The sequence below is a fragment of the Callionymus lyra genome, chromosome 5 (genome assembly GCF_982586985.1).
Source record: "Callionymus lyra chromosome 5, fCalLyr1.hap1.1, whole genome shotgun sequence".
NCBI lineage: Eukaryota > Metazoa > Chordata > Actinopteri > Syngnathiformes > Callionymidae > Callionymus > Callionymus lyra.
The window spans coordinates 36,113,338-36,137,816 of record NC_141822.1 but is presented as its reverse complement, the minus strand read 5'-3'; the positions used below and the strand labels follow the sequence as shown (position 1 = coordinate 36,137,816).

Below are 24,479 nucleotides of genomic sequence, written 5' to 3'. Positions count from 1 at the left end.
AGCGCAATCTCTTCTGAACTCGCATCAGCGCCGTAAAAATTCTCCAGTACATTTCTCCACATATCTTACGGGCTTCCTCAGCTCCTGTGACACTGTGTCACTGAGTGCTCTGGGAGCTAGGGATGCTTCCGGGGGGATTTGGGTACACACGCAACGCGTATCTGGGGTTCCTCACGCGCGTTCATGTGTTTCTCCCACAGAGCTGGATTATATGTACGAGAGTGGAGGGTTCTAGTGAATCCAGCTTGAGTACATGTTCTGTTGATTCAAGAGATAGAGACGTGGCTCGTATGATGCCCTTTCGTCATCGGCCCGTCCCGGGACAACCATGGTGGCGGGCCGAGGGACAACCCGACGTTCATCAGAGCTTTGGTTCTGTCAGAACATTATTTGGCTTGGAGTCGCCTGGTTTTACTTTATTCCAAATGGCAGAGGCAAGTTATCAGGCGGGGCTATGCGCTCCAGTTTGACCGTCAACCCCGCAGTTTTCAGGGTTTCTCTGGACACGCATGGCGGAACAGGAGAGGTTATCCTGTCTAAGAAACAAGGTCTTTACTATGCTGCAGAAGAGATCCAGCAGCAGAGATGATGAGCGGGTTTTACCCCCGGTACTTCCTTGTGCCGGGGTTCCAGTGTGGGCCTCCATCAACCGGTCTTCTGGTGAATGGGGGCCCATACTGGACCTCAGCTATTTGAACAAGTTTATAGCCACCCGCCCGTTTCGTATGTTGACGGTAAAACGACTGCTGACAGGTGTAAATCCAGGAGATTGACTGACTGACTCGTACTTTCACGTTCCAATAGTCGAGAGACATCAGAAGTACTCGAGGATTGAGTGTGACAATACAAGTGTGTGGATGCAGCACTGGGACCTATGAGACCAAATGGGGTGAGGATCTTTACCTATTTGGACAACTGGTTGATCCTTGCCAGGTCAGAGGCAGAAAGTCATGCTCACAAACAGAAGGTGTTGAGCCATATTGCCACCCTGGAGTTCATGGGGAACCTCAGCAAGAGCGCTTTGACTCCAGTCCAGCAGTAACTTTACCTGGGGGTACTGCTGAACACGGAGGAAGGATTTGCATAGGCTTAGAATGCTGGAGGAGTTTTAGACACCGAGCTCTGTATATCCTTCTTTTCTGCATTACATTCATCACCTGTGCAGTTTAAACTGACACTTTTTATTTCTCTCCCGGAGCCCCAGGGCTCCACCTCCAGAGCTGCTGCTGATCCAGGATCTCCACCTCGTCATCGGATCCCGGGTTCTCTACAGCACCTCCATGGACTCTCCCATACTCTCCTCTTTTCTCTCACTATGTCCTCCCTCACTCTTCTCTTCTCTACCATCTGTCTAACCCCCCCCCCCCCCCCCCCCCAATCCTTCCTCCCAGCCGGTCATAGAAGGAGCCCGTCAACAATGACTTAGGTTCCACTCAAGGTTTCTGCCTTCTAAAAGGAAGTTTTTCCTCGCCATAGCTCACTGCAGTGTTTTGCTTATTGCTCATTGTTGAATTGCTGGGATCTGTTTTTCCTTTCTCCACTATAGTCTTACTTCAACTGTAAAGTGTTTTGAGATAACTTTGTAATGATAAGACACTTTAAATATAATTGAATTGAATTTAATTGGCAACAGGAGGCGCTGTTATGTCCCTCCTGGGGTTTGTGGCAGCAGCTCACACTGCATTGCGGCTGGGCCGTGAGCCGAAAAGTGAGCCTTACCGCTTTGGTTTTGCAGGTCAAGTATCAAGTATTTGGAACTCTCTAGCCAACCTCAGACGTAGAGTTCCATTAGGTTGCATCCTTCATTACACGCAGGTGTTCACAGACACATTTCTGACAGGTTGGGGTGGCACCCCGGGTCAGACCTACGCCAGCAGGGTCTGGAACAGACCGGTGTACAGACACATCAACTGGCTATAGTTGAAAGCAATTCACAACGTCCTGCTTCAACTCTCTCCCCAACTGTCACAGTCCAACGCCCTAGTGCTATCAAAAGGTCCATTGGTGGCGTATGTGAATCACCAGGGTGGCAAAGTGTCGCAAAGAAGATGGATGGATGGATGGATGGATGGATGGATGGACGGACGGACGGACGGACGGTCGGTCGGTCGGTCGGTCGGTCGGTCGGTCGGTCGGTCTATGGTGCTGTGAAGTGGATGGTGTGGATTGTCTATGATGTACAGGAGCCTGTTGAGGGTGCGTCTCTCAGCTATGGATGTCAGACTGTCCAGTTCTGTGCCTGCAACAGAGCCTGCCTTCCTTATTAGTTTGTCCAGGCGTGAAGCATCCTTCTTCTTCAGCCTGCCCCCCCAGCACACCACTGAGCACAGGAGGGCACTCGCTACCACAGACTGGTAGATGGTCTGTAGCAGCTTCCTGCAGACGTTGAAGGATTCCAGCCTTCTAAGGAAGTACAAGCGACTCTGTCCTTTCTTGCACAGAGCATCTGTGTTGGTAGTCCAGTCCAGCCTGTCATCCAGCTGTACTCCCAGGTATTTGTAGGTGTGCACCACCTCCACACAGTTCCCCTTGATGAGAACTGGTTCTGGGTGCACCCTGGATCTCCGGAAATCCACAACCATCTCCCTGGTCTTGGTGGTGTTTAGGAGCAGATGATTGTTGTCACACCATTTGACAAAGTCCTTGATGAGCTCCCTGTACTTGTCCTCCTTTCCGCTCTTGATACAGCCAACAATGGCTGTGTCGTCCGCAAATCTCTGCACATGGCAGAGCTCTGAGTTGTGCTGAAAGTCAGACGTGTACAGGGAAAACAAGACAGGAGAGATGGCGTGGCTGAACTCCCTGGGCAGGTAATACGGTCTTAAACTTACCGCCAGGAGTTCAACGTCCCTACAGCAGGTGGAGATTTTAATCCTCACATGTCCAGGGTTACACCATCGTTTGTTTACATACAGCGTGAGTCCGCCTCCTTTGCGCTTTCCACAGGCTCTTGTGTCTCTGTCCGCTCTGACTGCGCTGAACTCCGGTAGCTCCACGTTAGCATCTGGGATGCTATCAGTTAGCCACATTTTAGTTAAGCACAGTAAACTCCCTGTAGATCTTTATGTTCTTCGTCAGTGCAGCCAGTTCGTCGATCTTGTTTGGTAGTGAGTTCACATTCCCCATGATCAAAGAAGGTACCGGAGGCTTGAATCTCCACTTCTTCGCTAGCCGCTTAGCTTTAAGCTTAGCGCCGGCTCTGCAGCCTCGGTAACGCTTCTTCACGTCCAACACGGAGCCACACCGATGCGGGACTTTGCTCTCAGAGTGTGCAAAAAGTTGCTCGAATACACGAGTCTCGGCGTAAAACAATCCGTATCCATGGGATATACTAATAATAGTTTCAGTAGAAACCGAGAAAAATTCCTTCCAGGTAGAATAAGGAAAATAAGAGCGAAACCCACGGAGCTACTAGAAAGCCTGCCACTCGCGTCGGCGCTGGAAGCTATGGTTTCCATTCAAACCAGGGCAATGGACCAGGGGGGCTGTCCAGGACGAAAGGGGTCTGTCTGAGTTGTGGCTACTGTTCGCCTTCCCTCCGCCGAAGTGGGAGAGTCTGAGGTTAATAGTGGTGGCGCCGTACTCCCCCGGGCAGGGGGGACTCTGACAGCACCCCCGGTGCTGGGTCTGCCTCTCAAAGTGTGGATCATGCTGAGCGGGACTCTGGACCCAGACATTCTCCAGCATGTCTGGAGAGTCCCTGTCTACACATAGGCTTTATGCCTCCAAATGATGGATGTTCTCTCTCTGGTGGCAGACAGCTCCCTGGACCACAGCTCCTGATTGGTCTCTGCTGTCCTGTCTTTCCTGCAACATTGTTGGATAACGGATGGACTGTGACACTAAGTGTTCGCATCAGTCATAGCAACAAGGCCTGTCGGGTGCTTCGTCGCGTACCAACCCTCTGGTGGTGCGTTTCTTACTGAGGGCCTACAGGCTTCGACCTTTGAGTTGAGGAGTCATCAGTGTTATTGCGTCCGAACCGAGTGTTCCATCGTCCGAAGGTTATCAACTCCTCCTTCCGGGCAACAACTCTGACACTGCGCCTTCCTACCGCTGCCCCACTTGGACCCGGGTCAAGTTCATCTTCACCTGTTGTCCTGTGAGGGTTTTGTTTTGCGGCGCCTGGCCTCATTCGGCTGCTCTGATGCCTTATGCATTTGCCACGATAGATGTTTGCTGGGTGAGCCGGTCTCCTCTCAGAGGTCTCTCGTTGGGTGAGATCGGCCATTATCCAGGCCTACCAGGCAGCAGGTGGATCTGCTCCTAGCGAATTAGGGGCACATTTCACCTGTGGTGTGGCAGCTTCAGTGGGGTGTTTTCTTGGGCGCTTCTTGGGCGTCCACCTCCACCAAATGACGTAGAACCCCTGAGTTATCATCATAATCTCAGGTTCTACGAATTGGTGCAAAGCCCTCTATCCTCGTCGCCCAGCAGCCGCCTTTCTAGCTGAGTTTTCAGTTGGAGGAAGTGAGACAGGTATTTCACGCCTGTATAGGAAGTGGACTGCACGCAGCTGGGTGCCAAGTTCATTAAGTTTTCTCAGAGACGAGGCAGGGCCTCGCGGATAAACCAATAGCGAAGCAGTTAGAGGGCATCGCATGATAACTCAGGGGTTACCTCCACCGATCCTTGATAAATATGTTTTTGAGACTTAATACTAAATGTGATATGGAACATTAAACATGGCAACTTACTTTGTTTGGTTTCTCAACACAGGCCCATGTTAGTAGCAGTTACAAATGTGCATAGCTATTTTTTTCAACAGCACAGTTCCTAAATCTTTGAATATTTATCTTGCTTCATGAAACTGTAGCTTCAGCAGAACATGGCTTTTCCAAAGTCAAATTAATAAAATATTACTTAAGATCTACCATGGCACAAGATAGACACAGATTAAACATGAAGTTGGGTATGACATTTGTTATGATGTTGTTATAAATTACTTGGTCACCAGAAAAGCAAGGACACATTTTTGAAAGGCTGGTGTACTTATTTTTAACTTTGCACAATGTTAAACTGGTTAAACTGTTTTGTTGTGTGAGATTGTACTCTTTTTTTTTTTTAAATGTAAAAATAAAATATATATGTATATATATATATATATAAATTTTGCTAAGAGTCCCATAATGGCTTGTGACGGCTCTGTTAACACTTATAAACTTTTTCATCCATCGTGCCATTAAATAGTACAATTCTAGGGTCTGAAGATTGTGCTGTCAATATGTGCTGCCGAAGTTCTGCAAATTAGTTGAATAAATGAAAGATTGGCTTTTAATTTTTTTTAAATAAAACTCATTTGTCTGTCAACACTGAATGTCAAACTTTTGATTGACTCCCTTTTATCTGTGAGTCACTAAATTTTGGTCCACATCCTACTTTAGTCAACATTGGGCTCGTTATTCTGATGACCTAGTCTAGATATAGTCTTTCTTCAACTGTAAACTGTCTTGAGATAACTTTGTTATGATAAGACACTTTAAATAAAATTGAATTGAATTGACCTCAGAGACATGTCTAATATCCTCTTGAACACATATTTGCCTTTGATGACAAAAGATGTTTGATCAGATAGAAGATCTAAGTGGTGACAATGAAGTATTAAAGACAGTTCTGGCTTGATTGTAGTCTTGGTATTTTACTAATCATTTCCTGCTCACAGTTTTAACAATTGTTTCTCTGAGTCTCCTGTCAAGGACTCACCATTATATTCATACAATCTTTATAACTTGAATTGATCTGATATAGAGAGTTAGAAGGTAGGCTTACATTTATTTCAATATTTGATGTTTTATTTGTGTTATGATGTCATTTGGCTTTTTCGAAACCACTAATTTGAATGAATCAATAGTTTTTATTTTGGTTACAATACAAAACATTCAAGTTATATTTTCTCACCAAAAAACTTTAAGCTAGCGGCCTTTAAACAGCTGAAGTGGCATTTAATTAGCTGTTGACGTACATTATTACATATGTTTGAGTTGTTTTATATATATGGAATACATATGTATATATATATATAAATATAGTGCTCGTACAGAAAAACGGTAAAAAAAGAAAAAAGAAATAACATTTTGTTTTTTCTGCCTCGTCGAACTAGTTCTGATGTCGTAGGTTAGCTAAGGTGCAGATATGGACCTAAAACACTGTAAACATTTAAATGTATTAAGTGCATACGCACGACGCGTACATTATGTGCGGCTGGTTAAATTATCACCAAAAAACTTTAAACAAACTCTGTAAGCAAAAAGGAAGTAGGCTGAAGCCAGGGCTTATTCTTGCCCATCCTATTCAGTTCATGAAACTTCACATCATTAATAAACTAAGAGCGCCCCCAGCTCGAGATTATCTTTGTGTTTTGAAGTTCTAATAAGATAACTCTTGTCAAGCCTGTATCAACCTAAAATGTTTAATAATTTTATCAATTCACCTGAAGCTGATGGATATATTCATGAGAGATGGGTTTTTAAATCCTAATTTTAGAAGTGCTATACAAAATACAATTATGGGACAAGGGTTTTTATATCCTTAACGATTTTCTTTTTATAAAATGACCGATTCTGCTTCTTCCTGTTAGCTTTATTGTGAAGTGCTGCTCAGGAAGTGTGTGACTGTATCACCCTTGTATGTTTGTGTGCAACAGTCCCACTTGTCAGCCGAGCAGAGCGGAGAGCAGTCAGCCCGTCGTGTCTCTACCCGAGGCCGGATGGTAAAATCCAACCTCCAGCGGATCCTGAACAGTCATTGCTTTGCTCGCGAGAAGGAAGGAAAACAACAGTCCCTCAACACTATGGCTGATTTAAGTAGCGGCGTCTCTGACATGATCGGGAAGTAAGTGAAGCCAGAAAAACAGCCTGGTGGGGGAGGGGTGGCTAAGCTAACGCCGCTAGCGGCCTTTAAACAGCGGAAGTGGCATTTAATTAGCTGTTGACGTACATTATTATATATGTTTGAGTTGTTTTATATATATGGAATACATATGTGTATATATATATATAAATATAGTGCTCGTACGGAAAAACGGTAAAAAAAGAAAAAAGAAATAACATTTTGTTTTTTCTGCCTCGTCGAACTAGTTCTGATGTCGTAGGTTAGCTAAGGTGCAGATATGGACCTAAAACACTGTAAACATTTAAATGTATTAAGTGCATACGCACGACGCGTACATTATGTGCGGCTGGTTAAATTATGAGTCAGGTTTTGGCGAGACTTCCGCATTTGTCGAACAGAAGCCATCATGCATTAAACGTATTTTAAGGATCATATTAAATTATACACGTGACTAAAATGTATTATTTAAAAAAAATAACCAATTTAACACACTTATTTACTAAGCCCCTTATCGATGCGATCATTTACACGCACGCGCCTGTCTCGTGAGCTGTTGTCACCAACAGATTAGGTTTATTACATAACTGGCATTTTGATCTGGGCCCTCACCAGCGTCCAGGGACCAGCAGCCAGAAGCTCCTGGGCCCCTGAAGACTGGTCTCTCAAAGAGTCAGCTGTGCTGTACAAACCTATCTCTTCATGACAAACATTGTCTATTCTGACGTCGTGTGTTGTTTAAAATATCTTAACGATAACTGAAGTGATTTTTTTGTTTGTTAAACCCTTATAAGTAAGTAAGTCATTTGTATTTGTATAGTGCTTTTCCAGACCAGGGTCACCAAGCGCTTAAACAATCAAAACACTACTCAATAAAATATATACTTTATAGGTGAAGATGATACTGAGAACAACACAGTAGTTACATTATTCAATGAAAACATAAACATGATTAGAATAGATAATAAGAAGTTTAATTACCTTTTAAAATTTTCAACTTCGAGAATAAAAATAAGTGCAAAATAATAATAATATTCCAGATGGTATATTTAAACCACTCATTTTAAAGTAATATCTAATGTCGTTGAAAAGCCAGTTCATCAAAATTGAAGTCATGACATCAAATCCTCTACAAAAGATTATTTTTTCTAGCATAATGCATTTTGCTGAACTATGTAGTTCGTAAATAATATTTTTTGTCTCAAAAATGTTTCATGTTTCTTTTAAGAAAAGTATAAATGAAAAACTTTAATTTAAATGAGGAAACAAAGTTCCTCTTTATTTGTAGCCATGAGTTCACATTTTAACAGAGATCATGTCTTGATCATCTTCCTAAAAGATTGGGACAAATCCTCAGTCTGTTGATAGATGTGCTTTATTTTAGACAGGATTCCGCATTCTGCCAAAACGGTAAAATCGCCACTTTTACTGGAGAATTTCTTTGGGATTAAAGATCCTTAAAGTCAATTTATATTTATTTGGCGAGTATCTTTTTATGTCCTGAATCTCAAATTAAATATTTGATGGTAAAGCATCAGAGGAAAATCGGGAAGTAATTAAATACTTGTGATCCTAACTACTAGCCGAGTAAACAAGTAACACAAGTAACTAAATCCAGAAAAGCTCATATTGGTGGAAATGGGCCAAAGTAAGTCACGCATTAAATGCTAAACATAAAGGTTCGACTATGATGTATAATATAATTTGTAATTATTGATTTCCTCGTGACGTTTATTGGGCCTGGTTTAACTTTGAAACATTTGTATTTTAATGACTAACTTGGTGAAGTTATAGAATTTACAATCATAGTTAAGAGTATCTACCTGACAGATGACAGCTGGAGTTGTATACCCCAAACTGATATAATTGATTTGCTTGTATTTTGATCATGGGACACCAAACAACTGTGGGGCAGAGGCTCTCCTTTAGAACATTTTCTATCCTTTGTTTATTAAAGTTTGTATCAGGGTCGACTTTGGTAGATGAGTGCAGTTGTGTGAACCTAGATGGTAAACAATGCAATGCTGTACACCTTCCACACTGTGGGTGGTTTCACGTGAGTAGATGTAAGGGCTCCATTTTGTTGAAAGGTTGTAGACTTCTCTGTATAAGGAGAGTCTGCAAATAAAACTTTATTAATGGAGAACCGAAGAAGTGTGCATCAAAGTAGGAACAACAAATCCAACATTATTGTTTCACATGTTAATTTAACGACTGTCTTAAAGAAATGTCTCAACGGCACCTTGCTCTGCTCTCCAGGTTGTCCCTGCACTGTAGTAGTAGTACCCGCGGCCCAGGGCCTCTGTGGTGCTCCTGATGCCCCTCTCCCACCCCTGAAGATCCCAGGTGGGCGAGGGAATGGCACACGGGATCACACTCCTTCAGCTCGGCCAATCTACTCAGTGAGTCAAGGGAACAGCTCCTAAGAGTTGGAACCCTGTTCATGGTGTTTTGTGTTTTCAGGACCTGAAATTGACTGTAACGGAGGAGCCAGCATGTGGCGGTCGCCCCGGGATACTTCACTTCCTGAGTCGTCCCACTGCTAACAAGACCGTACAGTGGGACGCCGTGCTTAGCAGCAGTGCTCTCTACATAGAGATGCCTCTTGACTCTCTACCAGAAGGCAGCAAGGAGAGGTTAGACACAGCTGGAAGTTCAGACTTGGAATACTCTTAAGTGTCTTTAAGTTCCTCCTTTGTGCCTGTAAAGCAGCAATATGTGTTACACATACATATATACATGGGTTTCCATGGTAACACGCTTATCATTAGATTAATCTAAACCAAGTTTTAATAAAGCACCCTGTTACTAGTGTCCGGTAACTATTGTACATGTCAGAACCAATGTCACTTTTCTAACAATCTAAACAATTTTCCATAGTGCTGCTTGGATATAAGATTTTATCATTAAATATATCAAGTATTTGAGCTTCTAAGGCGATTGCACAAGGGTGAGCAGATTTCCCGCACCTTAAACTAAATTCTAGTTGTTCTTCTCATGGTTGTAAGTGTAAATCTGAAGTTGTCAGTCTGACTGTGTTGTTTTTGTTTTTGAGTGCAAGGTTGTAGATTAATCCCGTTTGTGTTGTGTTCTGCCAGCTTTGCTGCTCTCCTGGAGTTCGCTGAAGAACATCTGAAAGTCCTCAGTGTGTTCGTCTGCTTTTATAAGAACCGAGATGATCGTGGTGAGTTCAGCAATGCATTGTTCACGAAGCTTCTGTCAGTCTAACAAGCCCCTGTCTCCGCAGCTAAACTGGTGCGTACGTTCAGTTTTCTGGGCTTTGAGATTGTGAAACCGGGCCATGCCCTCGTCCCACCGCGACCCGATGTTCTCTTCATGGCCTACAATTTCGACAGGGACTCTTCGGACGAAGAGTAGCCCTCTGGTTTCCCCCCTTTCTCCCACTTCCCCATCGTGTCATTGTTTAACCACCTCACCCATAAGCTCTGTATCTCTTCCCTGTGCTTTTATTTTGGAAATTCCTTCTCAACCTTTCACTTCCATTGATGCGTGGGAGCCTTCTTTCCTCGTCACGTTACTTTAGGATAAAGTGGATGACTCGTCAATCGTTGAATGTTCAAGAGAAGGGTCTCAAGATTTACTCCAGGCACTTCAGCTTTCTTTCAGAGTCAGTCCACTCTGAATCTACACGTCATCGGGACCAGTTTTGTTTGTAGCACTAACATCCTCTTAAAAGTATTACTTTGAATTGTTACTTTTTGAGCGACAGCCCCAATATTTGGTACTTGAATAGATGCATAGTAAAGTGTTTAGACTAGAGATGGTCAGATGTGGACGCGCAGAAGAAAAGTCAATAATCCAAAGTGCTTTTTGCTTCTTTCTGCCATGTATATCAACATTATTGTAGAGCCTTTTCTGTTTGTTGAAAGTTGGGAAAATGCTGTGATTTTCTGGTTCTCTTTTGGGTTGGCATTCCTTTTCAACTTTTTCCAGGATAGGTTGTTCACCCGCATAGTGGTACCTGTTGTGGTTCAGTGAAATAAAAAAAAACAAAATACATGTTTGCTTCTGTGTTTATTTCAACAGCATGGTCACTCTGCATCCAACAGCAACAGTTAAAACAAACCAAAAAACGAAACGTTCAAGCATGTAGTGACTCAAATGACCGGCAGGAGGCTCTACTGATGACGTTGCTCCTGTCAACCACTGTCATCTTCTGGTAGTACCTTGCACCAGTCAGGTGGACGGGTGAAGCTTCATGACGCAGTAATATTTTAGGAGGTAAGTAGGTGGTGCCCATAGTTTTTAAATGATGTGCAGTTCCTCTAAAACGGCTATGAAACAATAGATTATGTAGCGGAGTATGTAGACTTGTAGAGGACTTTAAAAATGAAGACACTGTTTAATTCATCTTCATTAGCCTATCACTACCAACGTCAGACAAAACATGAGCTAGCTTGAAAGATATAAACTACAACGAGATCTCAAAGGGTAACGAGATTTCACAAATGTGTCTCAATATTTACTACAGAATTAAAACAAATGTATTTCGTTCAGTAACAAATTTCACATAACGTCAAGGGTTTGACCACAGTGGAAAATAAACAGACCAAGGTGGGATGGATTCCAAATATTTATTAGCTTCAAATCAAGGATTTATTTTGGCATCTATAAAATTTCTGATCACAACATGAAGCTATGAAACTTTTCAGAGTGACTGCAAACTTTCAAACATAAAATTGACTTAAACTGGCGAAGAAAGGCAACTAAGAAAAGATGAGATCAGCCAAATGAGACATTCCTTCAGTAGAGTGCAATAAGAAGAGCCAAGCGTCGGCGAGACAACTACAATGGTTAGTTACTGTCAGTTCACAGGGAGACGAAGCTACAGTCAAGGCGGAGGAGAGGAACTCCCTGGTCAATGCAGGAAGTCATGTACATCACATTTAGCTTAAACAACGGTCAATAGTGAGACAAAAGATAGTCCTGAATGAGAAAGTCACCAAGAACAAAAACAGCCTCTTAAAAGTTATGCAGAGGGGTAAGTGGTCAGAGTGGGGGCGCCCTGCCGACCCCTGATTCTGAGTCCTGTAGAAACCTGCCAACCCTTAAATTATTAAACTATGGCAAACAAATCTTGAATTTTGGTGAAATGATAACACATTGTCAATAGAACTCATTATCACCACTATTGCTGATAATTATGCCAACTCAGAAGTGCACGTTATTGGATTATTGTTTACTGGAAGTCTTACAAACTGGATTGTCGAAGCTAAAGTGTCTGTGTGAGCTAACTGAAGACACAACGTGTGTGCTGGTTGTTGTAGCTATCAGAGAGGATTTTTTTAAGTCTGGATTTTGGTTGCTTGGCAACAGCAGAGCAAATGGAGAGCATTAGTAGATGGAAAGAGACATGGAAAGAGCCATGTTTGATACTTTTAAGGAGGGTTTTTTCCAATCAAGGCTGGGAAAAGTGTGTGCTTCTCTAACATGTCAAATTAGGAGCTGGTTTTTTATCCAGAAAAGAGGCTGCAGAGGCATAACGCTGGTTGGCAGGGATCTAACTGCTTGATATATAAACAATTGACTTGTTTTTTCTAATATCTGTCAGCAATTTCCTCTGTGGAGGCCTTGAAAACCTCCAAATCTGCGGCTGCTGATGTGGATGGAGACATCAACAAATGAGGTCCAACCCTACTGAGGTTGTTTGTGTGTAAATTATTGTTTACATAAATGGCTGTTTACATGATCAACAATTGCCCCGCGAGTAAAGTACATAACGTGTGCTGACAGGATACGTGATATTCACAAAACGGATGTGCGTATGTTTGTTTGGTACTTGACCTCATCGGCCTTTGCTGTAGCCAGGAAAGAACTGATCGAGAAGGGACTGCAGAGTCTTGTTCTGGGTCATGACATAATTTTGGCCCAAGTCGTGGCGGCAGGCAGGACACGTGTAGACCTGAGCTCTGAAGGAGCGCTGAAGACAGCTCTGGAAATAGAAAGTTTTAAAGTCATACAGTGGTGTTGTGATGGTGATCGTGTGAACGTGTGTTATGATTTAGAAACAAATTAACATGTGAGAACTAAATGGTTTACGCTTATCTGTGCGTGATATTTTAGTTTGGTACCTTGCAAACATTGTGTGAGCAGACTGTGGTGATGGGCTGGTAGGCAAGTTCCTGGCAGCACACACACATGAAGATTTGCTCCATCTTGCCCACAAAATTCTGTCAATCACAACAACAAAAAAACAAGTGAAAGAGCTGGCTGGTACTGAAGTGCAGTTTTTAATTTTACCATTAGATTTCAGCGGAAAGATACACAAAATGGCGGCGAAACAAGATGTGAGACTTTTCATTCAGTTAGTAAACTAGAATATTTGAACCTATATATACTTTATATTACATTAAGCCAAAACAAATATTACATAATTTAAGGGAATCAGTTTGCCAACTCTATCTCATAGCTTTAAATTCTCCACCACATTCCATGTGTCCTTAATTATTTACATTTTAATGGTATTCATGGTTTGAAGAACAAACAATTCCAGGTGTCACACTTCTAAAACTGTGTAGGATGGCTTTCTGGCGTTTATTTTGCCTTTATTTTTTAAATGTTGTGCCCTTTACAGCAGAGCCGATGTTCTTCTGGTACCCAGTACTGGGACGGTTAATCAAGGGATGTTTCTAAAATGGAGTGTAAGGTGTGCCTACTGGTCCTTCTTCCAGATGTTCCATGGCTTCGTCCCACAGCTTCTTATTGGCAGTGTCTTCCTGGATCAGCTTCTGCTGCTGCTCAGTCAGCTGGAACGTTGCCTCCACCTTTGGTCGTTTGGATGGTAATTCCTCCACCGGGGACAGTTCTGACCACAGAACAAAAACATAAAGCTTTGTTTTCACTTGACTGTCCAAAAAAAGAAGAAGAAGAAGCCCACCACCGCCTTGGCTCGGCTTTAGATCCCCGTCACTTTCCACCTCATCGTCGTCGATGCAAGCCATCAGGTGCTCACTGGGTTCCTCCTCCTCCTCCTCCTCTTCCTCCTCCTCCTCTTTGTCTTTGCTCTTGCGTGCTTTGCGAGGCCTTCCCCTCCCGCTGTAAGGCTTCCTGCCGCCCTGCCCAGGCCTAGCGATGGCCTCTTTCTTTGTTTTGTTAGCCATTGCTGCCAAGTAGCCTGGAGGATACTGCAGGGAGAAAAGGTATGCAGCTTTAGTGGATCCAAGTGACTTCAACTCTAGAACACTTTAATATAAAACGATGGAGACGTGTGGAGCACCTGTTCAGAAACAAGGAGGCTAAATATGGTCTCCAGCATCCGAGCACAAACAGCATAAAGATGACAAGTATGAAAACATCAGAGGCTGCTTAGTCTCATGAGAAAAAACAACCATGTGACAGACTGGCGTCCTATTCAGAGTGTTCCCGCCTCTCACCCTATGAAACTGGGATAGGCTCCAGCCCCACCATAAGGGATTAAGAAGCATGGAAAACGTATGAATGAATGCTAACTTGTGCTAACTAGCTCATTTTTGCCAGAACATCTTTCCTACTCTGAAACATGTCTAGAAAGTAGTCTACAAAAGCCGAAGACAGGTGCTTTGACAAGTGAGAAGGAGGAATATGGCAGACCTGTCACTTGTGCTAATCTAGTAAAAATCTACCTTCTTGATGAGTTCAGGGGATTTGGAGGAAAGTTGGGTTATATTGATGAACGTTTGGGAAAGATGGCCCAATTCAGTTACTGCAAAGGAAAAACGTGTGTCGAGATCAGGAGAAATGCAGAACAGCTGTAAGAAGCTGAAAAGCAGGTCATTTGAACAGAAGGAGAAATGAAAAAAAAAACATTGAACTCTCTCAAGTAATGAAACATATTGGAATCCAAAACAAACAACCTGGAAAACTGACAGAATAATCTTTGACTGTTCAGTCTCCACAAGGGTGCAGAAGGGACCCGATCCATGCTGGATTATAGAAGTGAGATTCTACCAGTTTGGATACACTTGTGACGTGCAGTGAGGTTTATGGCACTCAGATTTCCGAGATTCCGAGACTTTCTGATCACGTCAATAATGGCTTCGAGTAAATAATTCTGTATTTTGTTTAACAAGCCAAAAAAAAACATGTTGATGTGCTCTTACATGTTGCATTAACAACCTTATAATTATGGAGGCTGAAAGTGTGTTCACCAAATGCCAAAGGATTTTGGCTGGTTGTTGGTGGACTACCCTCTGCAGTAGATGGAAAGAACCAGCCAGTGAAGTCTATGATGACGTGGTGCTTGTCTCCTGAGCTGCTGCAACAAATGAAGGTTGGCTGAGTGCAGAGGTCGTATTGAAGACCAGGATACTGACGACAGAGGCTTAAATCAGTTAAAACACTTGTTAAATGTTGATTTATTTTTCTAACTTTCTTGTGTTGTTTACATCAAGTTTATGTGCTTGCTAACAACTGGAATGTGTATTTTTGCATTATTTACACATTTGTAGGTACATTTAAGGCAATAAATGTTCTGCATTACTGCACTGAACTTTAATAAACAGATGTATTGAAATAATCTCAATAAAGTGAGCAAATACTTTTCACTGCCTCAGGAATATTTCTTTCCTCTTCTGTTACACAGATATGAATATATATTCTAGATACATTTTCTTGTGATGAACAGAGTATATCAGAATAACAGTTTAATGATACCATAGTCATCATTTTCACAATTGTATAGTCATATTAGTCACTAGAGACGTATGTTGCAATTTCTCTTTCCTCACTTTATACTGCGAAGTGTCCTCCTTTTTGGTGTTGTGGAAATGGCCACGCTATGTTATAATAAGGCTTCAGGTCACAGTATACCAAGTTACTCCAGACTTTATCACAAGATGAGAATACAAGGCAAGGAGAGCAGTTAACGATATTTCTAGCGGCAGCCACAGAGCCAGAGCCAGTATTTCGCTTTGTATCACTCGTTAAATACAACAACTCTAGCGTTGAAGCTAAGGCAGTTAGAAAGAATCACGTACGCCCCTATAGGCGAGGCACGTTATACCAAATACCAAGAACGAGAAATCACCCTGTAAGGCCGGGGTGCCCAATATGTCGATCGCGAAGCTGTTGCGAGTAGATCGCGCGACATAATAAAAATGATATAAAAAATAAATAAAGAAGAGTGCATGATGTTTTAAGTAAGCCACTGATCATCTCTGTAAATACAGTGTTCTTGACACTTACCAAGTATAAACTGTTAATCCAGTTTAATTTCATGTTTTTTTCATTTGTTTTTTTCATGATCGCGGAAAGAGTGATCTTTGTGGTTCATTTAAATATGATTGACATATTTCAATTATGGCGTGGAAAGGGATGAACCAGTCTGAATTCTATGTCATGCACAGATTCATACATCTGAATATTTCTGCGCATCATTTTCTGGGTTTGAGTTTGAGGAAATCAATGCAATTCTAAGTACATGAGGCTCCTACCTTCAACAAATCTATGGATAAAATAAATTTCATGTCGTGTTGCACTAATTAAGGGGAGGGCTGAAGATTGTGGAAACTTTTATTCAATATGGTTAAAAAATTGGTTTCACAGCTAGCTACTTTTAAAATAACAAAAATGTAGGGTCTCTGATGTGGATTTAGAGGTTTTTTTTATATTTATTTAGTTACTGGTGTTTTTTGTCTGATGTGAATGTCGATGTGAAAGGTGTAATGTATGTAAAACAAGTATGAAAACACACTCTTTACTTGATTACTGTCACTCTCACCTGAACTGCAAGGCCCAATTTTTTTATCCTCTCTTGACCTTCAGGGGACCAGGGTGCTGGTTCCTGGTCATCCCGCCTCAGCAGGTAGCGCCAAACCAGGTAGCCGCATTTTCCCACCTCCGGCCAGTATTTCACCACCTAAGATGAAAGGAACCGATGGGTGTGTTTTGATTGAGTGTGATATCAACCTTGGGCTGTGGGTACCTTGTAGATGCCGTCATATCGGTTTCCTTCTTCAGGAGCGTACTTGCTGATTCGACGGCCTTTAGAGCTGCGCACAACTCTCACTGGCTTCCCCTCACGCCAGTTTCTGGACTCGGCTCCGTCCTTATCGTTCAGAGGGGCATCGCAGTTCAGTGCCAAAGCCCTAAGGGTTTCAAGATCAGTTATTACTAGAGTCTGCATGTACATTGCAAAACAATTGTTAATCTATTGATAGAAGTGACATGCTTGTTATATGGTGTAACAACTGATTGTCTATATATACGCAGATACAGGAAGTCAACATATCCAGTTGGTAAAGGCATTAGTTGTTCATTAAGAGAACTCCAAACCAACAAAGGTATCTCTTAGCATCCCTCAAACAGCTTAAATATAATTTTCAAAAGTAAATTGAGGAATAACTACTGTTAAAGCAGTTTTTAGGGCTTCTCGTGAAGCGGATTCCCAGACGTTTTCATATTGAAATGTATCGCAACAGCACAATGGATACAAAACGATACATCTTGCTAAAAAGTCAAATCAGAAAAAAAATCAAAATCAGCTACAACAACAAATTTTTCCAATAATAATCATCTTCTGATAACTTTAAAAGTGTAATAGGAATCATTTAAAAAATTGTCATCATATGAATACTGCTATTTTCCTTACATTCTTGGGTTTTAAAGGGAGAATACCTGTTCATGTGGGTCAAAGTCTGGTCAAAAGAGTGCTCCCCAATGCGCTTGTTTCCTGAGAGGTCTCGTCCTCCGCTTCCAGTGTAGGTGAACTCGTCTCCGCGGTCCTGAAGTAGACCACGTTATTCCAAAACAACAACAATATAAAGCAAGCTGAAAGGACTCACCACTTCATCCTCAAAGCCGCCAGCCAACACCAGTGAGTATGATCCATCGTTACTTCGCCCATGGATACCACCCACATGAGGCCTATGAACTCCAGCCTCGCTCACCTGGATCAAGAGATTCAAAAGCTTTCTAAAGGAAGTGGAAAAGATATTTGTATTTACACCAGCAACCAGCAGCACTTCTGCGGTCGAAACATTGTGAACAGATATGACAAATATGAAACATAATTTAATTTAATTAAAATAGTATACTTTCTTCAGAATTATTTATTTATTATAAACCATTAAGAATTAAGCAAAGAAAGGCAATATTAAGCCTTACAGATCAAATGAGGTCAATATGATACAGTCACCTGTTTTATTTAGTCACAATGACATTTTTTAGGAACAAATCTTTTTAATGACTGAAAAACACTTTTGACCCCAAGGCTGATCAATTAATAATCCCTCTCCCAGTGCATCCCAGTCCCTCGCGGGACTAATAAGGGATTCTAAAAATAAAAAAAAATGCCCCCATTTAGTAATCATTTCTATTCTTATTTTACTCATTTTTATGACTTCTTTTATTTTATTCTTAATTTTGATAAAGATTGTATTGGACTACAATTGCAGTCATATTACAAATATAGTTCTGTCATATATATTTTAAGGAACAAAAATCAAATATCAAATCCCACTGAGTCACTTATCGTCCAGATATACCCGAAGTCGAAAAGCATGATATAGTTTAAAACACAGAAGTACAGGCGCGCGCGCGCGCGCACACACACGCACACACACACACACACACACACACACACACACACACACACACACACACACACACACACACACACACACACACACACACACACACACACACACACACACACACACACACACACACACACACACACACACACACACACACACACACACACACACACACACACACACACACACACACACACACACACACCAAATCAAATTAAATTTAAATGAAAATACACCCATTTAAAAACATTTGAAAATAAATGAATATTCATTTCCAAATATTTATGAATGAATATTATGATAATAAGTATAATTGAAAGAGAAAAAACATCCTTTTTAATAATGCACTAGAGATTTAAAGAAAGTTTACAGTGATGAAGATATAGCAAATTGCATTTCAATCTGCACGCAGACAAAAATAAGTTAAACAAAACATAGCTTCAAAACATTGCTAGAGCTGGACCCTCTTTAAATGAAGTGACATCCAAGACCCAGTATAAATTGGCTGGAGCAGGAGTGGGTGGCCAGGCAACAAATCAATCAAATCAGGAAACCAGAAGACTGAATTATGTCACTATTAAGCTAATGATAACGTCACAATGGGGCGTCACAGCCCAGACAGTAGAGTGGTTGGCTCGTGGCCTGAGTAGTTGTGGGTTCAATCCATGCTCCGGATGAGATTTTAGTGTTGTGTCCCTGAGCAAGTCACTAAACACTGATTGCTCCTGATAGTAGCTCCTGAAGAAATTGTGAAAGTGAAGCAGAGGGACGTATCGTGAAGTCGTTACCAGAGATGCTAAAGCTACAGGCGAAAATAGATGGTGCACTTGGAAAGCCGCTTTATAAGGGTCTGTGGCGTTCTGGAGGGTGCTTAGACGGAGTCATCTACAATGATATCTTTTGTGGAAAACTTGCTTCGTGAAGGACTTGAAATCGCTGAAGGTGGAGTGGAGCTGAGGATTGAGAGAGCGCACGACCCTGCTGGACCACAGAAAAGCTGTGGGTGCATGACTGCACTCCATTGTCGTCAAGTTCTCATACCATACTGCGCAAGGTATGGTAAAAAAGGGATTCACCTGGCAATCTCACAAAATAACTGTGGACCACATTTATCCTCCAGCCATCATTAAAAATGAAGTGAGTACGCAGAGGTGCGCAAAGTTCTTAAGGAGAATCAAGTTCAATTCCAGATACTTTTTCCAACCAGACTACGAGCTAAATACAAAGACAGAACCAAAACATATGACAAAGTGGAGGAAGCAACTGAGGATCTAACAAAAAGGGGATTTGAGGTTGCCCTTGTCAACCTGCAGAGTTGCTAATGGAGCAGCTGCTGCAATTGACATCAGTGCACGGAGGCGGCAGAAGACGAGAAACATGGATTACATTTCCAATTCAGGATGTGACCTACACTGAGAAACTTTGTCCCTTCAACAGCTCCATCAACAACTCTCATCCCTGCTGCTTGGTGAGACATATTATTCTTATAATTCTTAAAACCCCCTCATGATGAAACATGTTGATGGATTTCAGTTTCCACGCAGCTACAAGAAGTGTTCCTTCAGTTTTCCCGGCGTAGGTACAATTTCGGTCCCCCCTACAATATCGTCCCCCACTTCCTACGTGATGACGTCACACGCTTCATATATATAAAAATATTTGTTATGGGTTAAAGAAACATCAACAGAACGTTTACATGATACTTTTCACCAAATAAAACCTTTATATTGACAAGAAGACGATCTTGGTCAACATAACACTTTCTTTCATTTCCTGGTCTGACGATACATGTGACTTTGACGCCAACAGGAAGTGTCTGCGCTACATGTGACGAAGCCTCTGATTGGCTGAAGCTGTTTAACTAATAATAACACACAACTGAACAATGAAATACAAACATTCGAGTTCAGAAATAATTGAGACCGACTCACCGAACCCCTAGGGTTCAATCGAACCCAGGTTAAGCACCACTGCTCTAGAACCAGTACTCTTGATAGGGGTTGGACACTTTTCCACTCTGGAGTTTCTACTGGGAAGAGGAGCAATGCACGTGTAGCAATATTGATTACTCCAAGGCTCAGTACCTGTCCGTTGGGGTTTTACCCGTTGAACATTAGGGTAGCCTCTCTTAGGGTGGGGAGAAGGATCCTGACTGTTTTATTTGCGTATGCTCCAAACATCAGCTCAGAGTATCCACCATTTTGGAGGCTTTGGAAGGGGTGCTAGAAAGTTCCACTCCAGAGGATTCCCTTGACCTGCTGGGAGACTTCAACGCCCATGTTGGCAACGATGGTGAGACCTTGGGTGGCGTGATCGGAAAGAACGGTCCACCTGATCATAACCCGAATGGTGCTTTAAGATTGGACTTCTGGGTTAATCAGAGACTGTCCATAATGAACACAATGTTCAAGTATAAGCATGTCCACATATGCACTTGGCACCAAAACTCGTTGGGTCGTAGCCAAATGAACGTCTTTGTAGCCGTGTCATCGGTCTGGCAGCAACATGTCTTGGACACTCGGGTGAAGAGACAGGCGGAGCTGTCAATAAATCACCACCTGGTGGTGAGTTGGCTTAGATGGTGGGGGAAGATGCCTGTCAAAACTGGTAGACACAAACATGATGTGAGGGTCTGCTGGGAATGATTGGCAAAGTCTCCTGTCAGAAGAAGCTTCAACCTGTGCCTCAGAGAGAACTTCAACCATGTTTTGGGTGAGGTGGGGGACATTGAGTCCAAATGTGCCATGCTCTGTGCTCTTAATTGTCAAAGCAGCTGATTGGCGCTGTGGTGGCTGGTGCCGTTGGTGGACTCCAATGGTAAGGTTTGCCGTCAAGCTGAAGAAAGAGGTCTATCAGGCCTTTTTGTGGGTCTCTTGAAGCAGCTGATGGGTACTCAAATAGATGATGACTGCCAGATGGATGCTTTTTTATCACAGATACTGCTCCCAAATTATCCCAAAGGTTAATAAGGAACAAAATATATAATATAATATAGAAAATTACAGAAAAATAACTTTGATTAAAATACTTAAAGGACGAAAATCCCCAGGGACAGATGGATTTACTACAGAGTGGTATAAAATAATGCAAGACCAGCTCATCACATTTAAATTGCTGTGGGAATTCCTCTGGTGAGTGTTTTAAACATTGATTATAGATTGTTCACCTCCATACCAAAAATAATTGAACCAAAACTACCTTAACTAATTGTTTGAAATAGACAAACGCCAACAGCATCAAAAGAGCTTTACACATTATGAGACAAGCCTAAAACAACAAATTGTGAATATTGATACAGAGCCCGGATGTAGAAAAGGTATTTGACTCAGTAAGATGGTCATTCTTATAGAAGGTTTTGTCAAAATTTGGCTTTCATAAAACTATAATTGAGACCTTTACAGCATTGTATGAAAAACCAAAAGTTAGAATTAAAATCAATGGGATTTAACAAGATAATTTATATTGGAGAGAGGAGTGGGCATACACTGTCTTGTTCCTCTTCGCCATGTTCATAGAACCTCTGGGACAATGGATCAGACAGAGATCAGATATTAAAGGGGTCACGATGTCTCCGGTGGAGCAAAAACTTGCCTTACTTGCAGATTATTTATCGTTGACCATAACACAGCCACCTCAGACAATCCCCAAGGTGATGGAGATGTTAAAAGAATTTGGTCTTTTATCAGGGTACAAAATAGTTTTTGATAAGACCCAAGTTTTAACACTGTGAACTATGACCCACCACCAGAAATTAGGCCTATGTATTTTTGGAAATGGGAAGTGAACATCATTAAATACCTAGGGGTGTCACTGCCAAGAGACATCTTGAGGACTGTTTGACATCCACTATGACATCCCATGATAGATTTAGGTAGGATTTACAAAGATTGGCCTCCATTCCATATTTAAATCTTCATTTAAGGATACACTCCATCAGGAAGTAGTTCTTCCACAACATTTTTTTTTTCAATGTCTCCCTGTTAAAATTCCTCCAAAACAATTCAAAGAATGAGATTCAGTAAAATCAAGATTTGTGCGGCAAGGGAAAAAAATGAGTAAAGAGAGGGGCGGTATGGGCCTGCCCTGCTTTTGAGATTACCATCTAGAACAGTTGATGCCCCTCATTTATCTCTGTTCAAAATCGTACACTGCATGTTGGAAGAACTTTAAGTGCTCTTATAGCAGACAATAACTTACAGAAGGACACAAACGTTTCAGATGACACCATTTTAAACATCTTTCCAAATTTCTGGCAATAATTGGTAAAACCCTGCCACCTATGTGGGGTTCTTCAAATATTTTGATGTGGTGTGTCTTTTGACTCAGGTTTTACACCAAATAAAAGATGATGAAAAAAATGATGGAAGATTTACTTGGAAGAATGTTGTACGATTTTTTGTGACACCCATCCAAATAAAACACATTTGGCAAAGGCGAGGAATGTTGGAGACTTTACGGGTATAGTGGAGTAAACCACTGGCATATATTTTGGAGCTGCAGTGGAATCAAAGCTTTTTGGACAGAGATCCACACCTATATAAATAATACTTCTGATGTAAATCTTCCCTGTAAAGGGAAAACATGTACCTCGATGACCTGAATATAGAGAACTAGAACAATGACACGAGAAATTGCTTTGAATATTGATGGGAGTAAAAAAGAGAAGTGTTTAAAAGCTGAATCACCCACAGTTGATAAATGGATAGACATGTTTTATGATAACTATAAGATGGAGAAGTTGTCATTAGCACTCTGGACTGATGTGGAAAAATTTTACATGATGTGGGATAAATGGACTGAGTATGTAAAACTTATTAGAAGCAACTTCACCTAAAGAGAGATGTTTATTTTTTATAGTTTTCCCTTTACAAATGGATTTCATTTTGTATTTCATTCAAGTGTTGGAATGTATGCTCCCAACGCGTTTTGTGGTTTTCTTTGTTTTAGTTTAACCTAGATTTTTTTTTCTTTTGTTTATTTTGGTTTGTTTTTTATTCCACTTAATTTGATTTCAGGTCATGTTGTGCATTTAAAGAAAATTTTAAAATTTAAAAAATCGGATTTTCATTACACAATTTTATAATGTTTGGAGAATAGAAAAAATATGACACATTCTAATAACTCAATTTATTAGACAAGGTGGATAACTATTGATGCAGAAATATAAATGTAGTTGGTTTATTGAGAAAAACTATTATTTAATTCAATAATACTTGTAAATGTATCCAGCCTATCAGAGGACGCATACAACAACTACTTTGATGAGTTAGGAAACACAAATGAAGACGGTGTTCATATGAATTTTCCTCTATTGATTTCTAATTGTGAAAGAATGTCTTCAAAAAAACTCCAATATACTTGAGGTACATTTTCTAACATTAGGCGACAACACTGTATCTTACCTGAACTCTGAATTTCCAGGTGGTCCCAACTGGAACACCTGGAATAGGTCCATAATGGTTGGAAGGAACAATTGTGCACTCCTTTGTTCGCCCCACACAGGCCATACCCTGTAATTAAGAAAGACAATAGACTTTCAAAAACCTATTCACTAAATTGGCAACTTAAAAAGTGGAAATATCTGTAGCTTGGCGTAAAAATCACTTGCAGATTGAAACATCTCCCATCTGAATTGTTAAGTCTAATTAAGTCTTAATTTAATTTAATAGACCCTACAACTTTTAAATTGTGCTTAAACACATGCGAAGCTGCTTTCAATCAGTCGGCTGGTAAAAAAAAAGTAATTTTTCCATCCAGTCTTCCAGGAATCAGGCTCAGTCATGGTTAATGGTATTTTAGACAGTTCACAGCTGTGTGTCAAGACAGTGAGTCTCCCACTATTAGCATCCACAGGAAATTTAGGCGTATAAACTTCCCTACTCTGTTAATACATGCACCTAAAATCCACCATTTAAAAATAAATCCGTTTACTAAACTTTTTTTTTCTTAAAAAGTCAAAATGATGAGCATTGATGCATCAATTGTTGAAGAGATTTATTCATCAACAATCCATACCTATCTGGACTCTAAGGCCTCAGTTTAAATTTTTTAATTTTCAAATTACTCTTCCTGCCTAGAAGTGGAGTGCTGTTGGACATGAGCACTCTTCCATTGTTT

The 24,479-nt window shown here is 41.3% G+C and overlaps 2 protein-coding genes across 2 annotated transcripts in view; one reads left to right on the top strand and one right to left on the bottom strand.

Annotated features, from left to right (window-relative positions):
* Positions 1-5,741: 5,741 nt before the first annotated feature.
* oaz1b (ornithine decarboxylase antizyme 1b) lies at positions 5,742-10,848 on the top strand. Its single transcript, XM_087792228.1, is given in 7 exon segments — positions 5,742-5,759; positions 6,644-6,831; positions 9,088-9,142; positions 9,144-9,230; positions 9,292-9,464; positions 9,927-10,012; positions 10,076-10,848. Coding segments are annotated over 6 exon segments (657 nt in total). The 5' UTR covers positions 5,742-5,759; positions 6,644-6,706; the 3' UTR covers positions 10,207-10,848.
* A 561-nt stretch (positions 10,849-11,409) lies between these two features.
* Positions 11,410-24,479, bottom strand: part of uhrf2 (ubiquitin like with PHD and ring finger domains 2) — a 49,395-nt gene continuing 36,325 nt past the window's right edge. Inside the window, exons 8-16 of the mRNA XM_087792225.1 lie at positions 23,765-23,872; positions 17,610-17,714; positions 17,443-17,549; positions 16,751-16,913; positions 16,547-16,684; positions 13,727-13,973; positions 13,506-13,654; positions 12,921-13,019; positions 11,410-12,781 (exon numbers count right to left, since the gene is read on the bottom strand). Coding sequence (XP_087648351.1) covers positions 12,635-12,781; positions 12,921-13,019; positions 13,506-13,654; positions 13,727-13,973; positions 16,547-16,684; positions 16,751-16,913; positions 17,443-17,549; positions 17,610-17,714; positions 23,765-23,872 — 1,263 coding nt within the window. The 3' untranslated portion in view covers positions 11,410-12,634. The remainder of the gene's footprint in view (positions 12,782-12,920; positions 13,020-13,505; positions 13,655-13,726; positions 13,974-16,546; positions 16,685-16,750; positions 16,914-17,442; positions 17,550-17,609; positions 17,715-23,764; positions 23,873-24,479) is intronic.